This window comes from Magallana gigas, chromosome 8, assembly GCF_963853765.1.
Source record: "Magallana gigas chromosome 8, xbMagGiga1.1, whole genome shotgun sequence".
NCBI classification, from domain to species: Eukaryota; Metazoa; Mollusca; class Bivalvia; order Ostreida; family Ostreidae; genus Magallana; species Magallana gigas.
In genome coordinates, this window is record NC_088860.1 from 40,539,457 (window position 1) to 40,548,310 (window position 8,854).

At 31.3% G+C, this 8,854-nt stretch overlaps 1 protein-coding gene across 1 annotated transcript; it reads left to right on the top strand.

Moving 5' to 3' along the window:
• Positions 1–3,676: 3,676 nt before the first annotated feature.
• LOC105328089 (uncharacterized) lies at positions 3,677–8,601 on the top strand. Its single transcript, XM_034471376.2, has 8 exons — positions 3,677–4,318; positions 5,399–5,459; positions 5,622–5,741; positions 5,844–5,959; positions 6,166–6,235; positions 6,436–6,527; positions 6,906–6,978; positions 8,355–8,601. Exons 1-8 carry the CDS (start codon positions 4,310–4,312, stop codon positions 8,450–8,452), a joined length of 639 nt encoding a protein of 212 aa, XP_034327267.2. The 5' UTR covers positions 3,677–4,309; the 3' UTR covers positions 8,453–8,601.
• The last annotated feature ends 253 nt before the right edge of the window (positions 8,602–8,854 follow it).

Consider the following 8,854-nt stretch of genomic DNA (forward strand, 5'->3'; position numbering starts at 1 on the left):
TTACATTGTATCGTAATTTAGACAATATGTTACAACTTGTTGCGATGACCCCCTCCCCCTTTTTCACCATTCAAATAAAGTGGAATGCTGATCTATTTTTGTCCCCCGCCGCAACGCGGCACAAAGAAATGCCGGGCGTTCGTCCGTGTGTCCGCGGGTCCGTGCGTCCATGTGTCCGTGCGTCCGTCCGTCACACTTTTTTATAAGCGCTCTCATGCCTACACATTTTGACGGATTTTCATTAAATTTATACCAAATGTTTATACCACTATTACCTTGGTCAAGTTCGAAAATCAGCTTTGGTCGATACTTTTTGTTGGAGTTATGGGACTTTGACCACAATAATGACTCCGTTTTATCCAAAAATTGACCTTGTAAGCGCTCTCATGCCTACAAATTTTGACGGATTTTCATTAAATTTATACCAAATGTTTATACTACTATTACCTTGGTCAAGTTCGAAAATCAGCTTTGGTCGATACTTTTTGTTGGAGTTATGGGACTTTGACCACAATAATGACTCCGTTTTATAAAAAAAAATTGACCTTGTAAGCGATCTCATGCCTACAAATTTTGACGGATTTTCATTAAATTTATACCAAATGTTTATACCACTAATACTTTGGTCAAGTTCGAAAATCAGCATTTGTCGATACATTTTGTTGGAGTTATGTGACTTTGACCACAATAATGACTCCGTTTTAAATATCCAAAAATTGACCTTGTAAGCGCTCTCATGCCTACAATTTTTGACGGATTTTCATTAAATTTATACCAAATGTTTATACCACTAATACATTGGTCAAGTTCCTAAATCAGCCTTGGTCGATAGACTCGATACTAGTATACTGCTTGACCGGCGGGGGACCCAGGAATTCTATTCTTGTTAAATCAGGATTACACACGTGCACTGCATGGTGAACGCCCTTTTACTTGAAAACTCTTTCTCGCTGTTGTTATTACATACCATAAAACATTTTCATCAATTGTGAATGTAAATGCTGACATCTTAAACATGAATGGTTAATCTTTTTTGTGAAATATCATGATATTGCTTGTTCCATTGTCTGCACTGTTTCGGAGAATGCAACTTTTCAACCTTAGATATGCCTGACGTCATGACGTCAGGCAATAAAATTCTAACATCCGGTGATGTTAATACATTCGAGGTGTTTTTCCGAGCCTGCCGGAAAGGCCCGAGATACTGCGATTGCGCTTATATATTTTCTGCGTAGACCTCAGGGTCCACACAATAAATCTTCGACATTCGAAGCAAATTCGCAAAACTTCGTAGTACTTACGATGCTACGAATATCCTATGTTCTACCCCATGTATTCTATAAATTCATGCGATTATTTCTCGAGTCTTTCTCGAGTGTCCTCCGAGTGAATGGGAATGTACCTTGATTCGATGCGAATACAATACGAAGACAGGCGATCGGGGGCGAGCGCAATATGAGAACTTTTCGAGTGTACTACAAGTTAGTGTTTCTCAAAAGTACTAGTATTCTTCTTTTGTAAACTAAGTACATCGTTCAGTTATTATGAAATTTTATTACAGAACCTTGTCTTTCTAACTTTTAACACATGCTCGTAATTTCTTCATTCCTAAAAATTAATTTTGTTCTTCGTTGATAATTTTATTCAGGGAACAAATCAAACACTACCTCTGCCACTTTCATGATTATCTAAATAAATAATTCATGAACTAAAACAATTTCACGATCTTCTTGTGCGTTTATAATTACAATAATCAGCAAATTATTAACACAGTTTTACTCACAGTTGCAAACATTGTCACAATATGTGTATTGTTAGTAATCTTAACTCACAAATTTTACTAGTACTCCTACGTGTACGTGTTTTCGTATATCTTTTATAATCTTTATGAAAATTATGTTCTTGCATTATTCATCTTATGTGAAATTAGATAAATACTTCCAGGTAAGTATTTTCTGCAGTAATACAATCATTAATTTGTTTATTAATTACTTTATAAATTAACAATCGTTACTTAATCGCCAAAATTCATTCATGAATCGACACGACTCGTCCTGTTATCGCACAAACATCACACATTGTCGAGCAGACATTGTAGTCGAGTCGTACTAGATATGAAAAAGACACCGTTTGTAGAATTAAGTATTGCCAGACTGACCTGGCGAATAATGGCGAATTTTAACTTTTAGTAATTCGTGTGCAAGCACAGTATAAATCGTGACAGTGGCGTGAGGGATATATATACTCATTAGGAAAATAATCAGGATGCGATAAAAAAGAAAAGGATTTTTGTCTATATGAACCAATCTACACCAAAAAAAACACGATTAAAATTATGTTATACAGGTATTGTAGTACATGTTTACATTGAATTTGTTTTAACATGGACTTTGTACTGAAAATTAGACAAATATTTCAGTAAGTAGCCTTTCTAATACAATATAGCCATATATAATGCAAAAACTTTCATGAAACTGATATGCATAAATATGACACTTGCATCTAGAAATAATATGCAGACTATTGATAAACATTCCAATTCCAGAATTGTTTCATTCTGTTTCTAAAGATTGCAGATCCATGAATTGTCTTTTTAGAAGTGGTCTCGTATGGAATTCAATTACTGACTTGACTTTTTTCAATGAATGAAAGAGATATTCACTGTAGAATTATTGAAACTTGAGTTAACCTTACCACTGATGCAACACATCTGCAAGATTGTGATGATCTTGGTAGATTTGTGAATGTGAAATATTTGGATATCAGGGGTTCAAAAAAAGTCAAAATCTATGGAAACTCTTCATTACAGGTTTACCAAACTTGAGTGAGAATGGTATTTTGTCATTATTTAAGGAGATAAGGGGAACACTAAAAATATCTACAAATTCGTAACGCTGCAGAGATCAGGCCAGAAAAATCTGAAGTGTGTTAAGGCTTTTAGTGTGACTCCTTCCGGAGATTATGAAAAGTGGGCAATTAAATTTTCTGAATGAACATTTCTATGTTAAACTTCGAATTCCTATTGGGGATCCAGTATTGGTCCGAGAGTCACAATTTTGACAATTTGAAATATTCTCTTTTTATACAAGCTTTCGTTTAAAAAATTGGCATTTCTGGTACAGTGACTGTCGTTCTTGACAAGGTTGTTCATCGCACACCCTATTTTTACTATTTTTAATCATCTTCCTTTTTTAATTTTTTTTTCATTAATTTTTCAATTAAGAGTTCCCTTGCTTTGTACCAAGTTTAGTTAAATGATCAAGTGGTTCCAGAAGCCTCTGCTGTAATTATTATTAATATATAAATGTTGAGAACTCAGAGGAAGCCGAGTCAATTGTGACAAACATGGGTGATAGTGTTGTAGAGGGTTCTGTACCTGTATTATTGTCAGTAAAAAATAACTAGAACTCTTGCAAATGATTGATTTTTTATCGTTATTAAGAGTTGTATATAGTTATAATAATTAGATACTTAGATTGTTAGTTTCTCTTGTTAAAAAAGAAATAAAAACATACATAATATTGAATTAGTGCACTTGTGTACTTTTGATGCAGCAGATGTGACAATGTCTAAAAGTAACTGTCTTGTGACAGGAGTCTTGTGAGTGTAAGAGTTTGCATTTTAAAAACAAAACTTGGGTATATAGAAAATATAAAATACAGTTATATAAAACAAAAGGATATTTGTATTATGTATAGGTATATATAATGCAACACGTGTACAATAAATAAGTAGATAGAAAAATCAACTTCAAAAAGAACTTTTACCGGGGTATAAGTTCAAAAAGGTTGATTATTGGAAATGCATCACTAAAGCATTGTAAATAGTAAAACTTGACCACAATCGTGACTATGACCTTTTTAAGAGGAGTTGCATTTACAAACTGTTCATCACTGTATTCAATATACGACTAAACCTCGAAGTTAAAAGGGCCAAAATTCCTAGAAAAATAACTGGATCGGCATTGCCTGTTATATGCACATTTACACTTTGTGTCCTTAACACCTACGAAAAGTCTCGAAATAAAGTGCAGCAATTAAAGAGGAGTTGCGCTTACAAAAAAACCCCGGATATAAATAAAACTTTCAGCAAGGATATAAAACCCTTAAGTTTAATAGATATAAAATGAACTCCCACAATATAGGAAGAGCAAACACATGATTTAATAGTCTAAGTGTCTTCTATACTGGTACAAGTCGCGTGAAGAAGAGGCTGGAAATCCCCAACTTGACCTATATGTTACATATATAAAGCCTGGCTACACAAATTGGTTGTATGAGTAAATTAATATCAGAAACCTAACATCAACATGACGGAGGTAAGTTGATATCTGTATCAATTACTGTATTTCTTATTGTGTAACTGTATGTTAATATTTAGCATGTATCTGTGTACTTTACGTAGAAAAAAAACCTGCATCTCCTCAATACATGTGCACGTATGTCATATTTGTGAATTATTTGTGTATTTTACGTTACAAAGTACATGATATACGGATTCTATAGAATTCTCATAATAAGCACATTTAATTATTGAGAATTGACATTTAATGAGGCAACGTTTTAAAGTAAATTCCATTATATATATATATATATATATATATATATATATATATATATATATATATATATATATATATATGAGTGACTGCAGTCACCACAAATTAGTACTCCTTATATTTAGTACTCTTTAACACATAACAAAGTCTGTCATGTTGTAAATATTTTATAAAAAAAATTAAAAAAATTTTTTTATAACATGACAAATTGTCATGAAATCTATCTAGCCATAATTGTACAATATACATATACATAAAATACATAAATTTATTAGTTTTGCGTTCAAACACCCTTTAGGTAGTAGTTGGGAAAAAACTTTGTTTTCGCAATATAGGTAAACTGTACCTTCAATGACAGTTTTAATTAAAACAAAAATAGTGTTATAGAAAGTTGAAGTCAACTGGAATTGACCACATGGTGACATGTAATAAAAGAATTTAAATGTAATAAAAGACTTTACATGTATTAAAAAAATTACATGCCGATTTTGATATATAAGTAGGCTTGGTGGTCAACAAAATGAACCATCAGAACTATCTTAAATTTTAAAAAATGATTTGTCAAGCTGTAAAATATTATTTTGTAAAGATAGAACAGTTTTTCTTACAATGAAAAACAGATATACTCCCGCCTAAGAATATACAAGACCCTATTTTTTTTCCATTATTTATTGTTATGTATAATGCATATATTTTTCATTACGTAAAAAATATAATAACGTCAGGTGCCTGGTTTTTGATTCGTACAATTTTTGAAGGCATCAAAAGAACTATATGCATATAAGTGAGTAGCTAGTGTCTTTAATTATGTAACTGCATATTGTAATTATAATTTATAAGGCTGCAGAATTGAGATTACCAAACGTTGAAAACCTTCCTGACATGTGGACTGATAGATTGTGTAAGAATATCTCTTTCTTTATCTCTTTCTCTCTCTAGAAATTTTTCAACTTTTGAATTTCTTATTTGTTTCTGTTAATTATAATGCGTTTACAGTAATTGGCATATAATACACGTATACTTAGAACATGTATTTATCAATTTAACGTATTTCTCTCAATAGATGCAGAAAAAAAGCCAAAAATAGTTGTTTTTCGTCCCGTGAAAAGTGACCGATTCCTAGTCAACGATAATGGACAATTGAGAGTAGAAAAAGTAGCAGATATCACCACAGATAAAAGATGTACGGAAAATATTTCAAACTAAATATTATTTCTTGCATGTCACTGTGAACAAATAAGCTAAGCATTAACGAATTGTCTTCACGAGATATCTTTACTGGTAGGTCAATTTTCGGAGCAGTTTACCGTGGAAAATTATACGAAAAAATACGAATTCCGATCTGAGAGTAACGACAAATTGTATCTTGGTGTCACCGACCAGAAAACGTTCGAACTTACCGTATGTTGTTTCTACTAATATATTAAATGATAGTGTTGATGGTGGCTATGAATGGATGTAAATGCTAAATGCAGTCTTGTATGAACTATTAATATAAGAAAGGAGACATAATCCCTAATCAAAAAACATATCCCTCGGACCCACCTACTGGAAAAAAAATGTGAATTCTTTTTCAAAATGTTAGGTAATTTTGTTTTCTTTTTTAGGAGAAAAATCCTAGATCCAATACGTATTTCCAACAGCTGAAATGTTCAAAATATGCCTGTATGGACACAGGTAGAGCTTTTGTTAAATTCAAATTGACCGTTATATCTTCGCATTACTGTTAGAGATACCCAAACCTACTTCTATTAATATTAGAAAGAGGTGTGGTTATTTTGAATTGCTTCATTCATAAATTATGTGTATGATTTTGAAAAGAAAAAGGTCTTTTGGTTGAGTCAAATTGACTCCTTCCTCCATATATATTTTAACAGAATTTACCAAAACTTCTCAATGCCAATGTCTATTAGAAGGAAAGCATAACGGGGATATGAGCACCAATACCAAAAGAACATGCGGGGAGACGGTGAGTTAGTCATTAAGTATCAATTTCTTGTTCCAACAATTAATAAGTAATATACAACAAACAATATAATGAGATAGGGAGTTGGTCATGAGTATAATCGTCTTGGTCCAACAATTAAGATTTTTGTATAACAACAGAATAATCTCCCTTATTTTGCAAGAACAATTATAGTTAATACAATAGGTATTGAATAAGCAATTGGACAAAGTTTTACACAAAAATATCAACAAATATGGTGAAAAGAATGTAACAATGATCGGCAAAAGCTTTAAGATGTTGAGTTTTTAAAGATATGATCATGAATATATGGGGTGTTTCTTTCGCCATCAAATAACAAACAACAAAAACTTACATTGATAAATTTACCTGTTTTGAAAGGATGAAAGCTTCATATCGAACACAGATTCCCGTAATCCCGTTGTTCAACTTTTCCTGAAACCCTGGGATTCAGGTACAATTGTATACTGTCTATGCTGCAATATTTGTGATTATTGATAATTATGTATATTTCTATGCAATTTGAAGTGTTGTGTGCAACAGCATGGCTACTATAAATTGATTCAAATCGTCATCGAAAGAAAGTGTTTTGGTTTGTGTGGATACCCCTCCCCCAAGCAATTTCTCTTTATTGTTTGGTACTATCACATAACTAAGTTTATTGTCAAACCAATGAAAGTAATTTCATTAAAAATTGCCGCAAATTTGCAAGGAAATGCCTCTCTGTAATAAAGTTCACCTATAAAGTTTAGTATACTGTAGAGTTTTACCTCTTAGCAGAAACAAGTGTCTGCCCGTGCGCAAACATTTAGAACTACAATAAAGAAATCTCAATTGTCAGGTTTTAAGGCCAATGGACACATGATATATTTTCTTTGAAATTATGTAGTATTTGATAATTAATTTAGCATAGAAAGATTATTATTGTAGGGAAATTATTTGCCCTAAATCATTATTTGGACTTCTTCATGCAAACTTTTAACTTGTAATGTTTGAATCATATTGTGTAGGACATGCTTTAGATATAGAAATTAATATAAGATACATAAAAAATATCGGCGTAATGAAACATGCAAGTTTAATTTTTTCAGTCAGGTTTTTATAATTTTTACCTTTGAAGTCATCTTTTTTAAAAACTACATCACTGACCCCCATGTTTTATTATGTCATTTAAATACAGAGATATATCTAATAATTTTTTTTTTCAGATTGATAAAATCTTGAAATTGAGAAAACTTAAATTGTTACCATTGGAAAAAAATAGAGTTTTAAGTGAAAAAAGTAACACCAGAATGCTTCGGCCTTACACCAAATAAATCTTAATTACAATTTCCAATCTGGTTAAAGTGAATAGACAATATTAAATGTGAATATTTTACTTAATTAAAATAAGGGCGACAAGTTTTAATGCAGGAAAAACTGCATTTTAAATTAAAAAAGATCAAACTAAATTAGTCTTACTATGTATTTTTCAAGTATGTTTCCAAAAGATTTCAAAGATATACTTCTCAATAGACTTTTGATACAAAACATTGAGGAATTAGATACTTTAAAAGTTATACGTATCGATTTTTCTTTTAGAAAAGCTGAAAAATTAAGATCAAAATTTTTACATAAATGCATATTTGGATGTTGCGCCATCAGGGAGACATATTTTTAAGCTTAATCATTTTTAAAATATTGAATAAAATCGATATTCTATTCATATCTATATCAACTGCATATCATGTTAAAAAAACTGATGTATGACTTGTATAATAACTATATGAATTATTACACATCTATGAACTATAATATCAACTACTCTTGATTCATTTCTTCGATGTTCAGGTTTGGTTGTGTTATACCAAGATGGTAACTTCGAGGTGGTGGAACAGGAAGACGGGCTGTGTGGACGGTACAATGGCTTCGCTAAATTCTCCCTATAAAATCTTTTTGTTATATGTCATTTTACATCGCATTACATGGATTGCTGTTTCTGTGCCATTTTTATTTATCTAGTGTTAGTCTGTATACTATGTAATTTAAAAAGAAATACTCCACATTTGCATATCTAATTTAATTTATTTTGTTAATAAATTATTTTTAAAATAAATTTTATGGTTTTGTATTTTACTTTTAAGCTTTTATTTGTATTTGTTTATTTGGCATATAGTGCTCACTCAAACAATAACATGCTTTCTTTGGTGATTCATGCGGAATATTAATAAAGAGGTCACCGTGGCTATATTGCAGAAAAAATACATAACCCGCGTTTGATTCACAAAGTAATATATATGGTTAATTAGAAATCTATCAGTGTTATAAAAATGTATGCAATTTAAAATCGC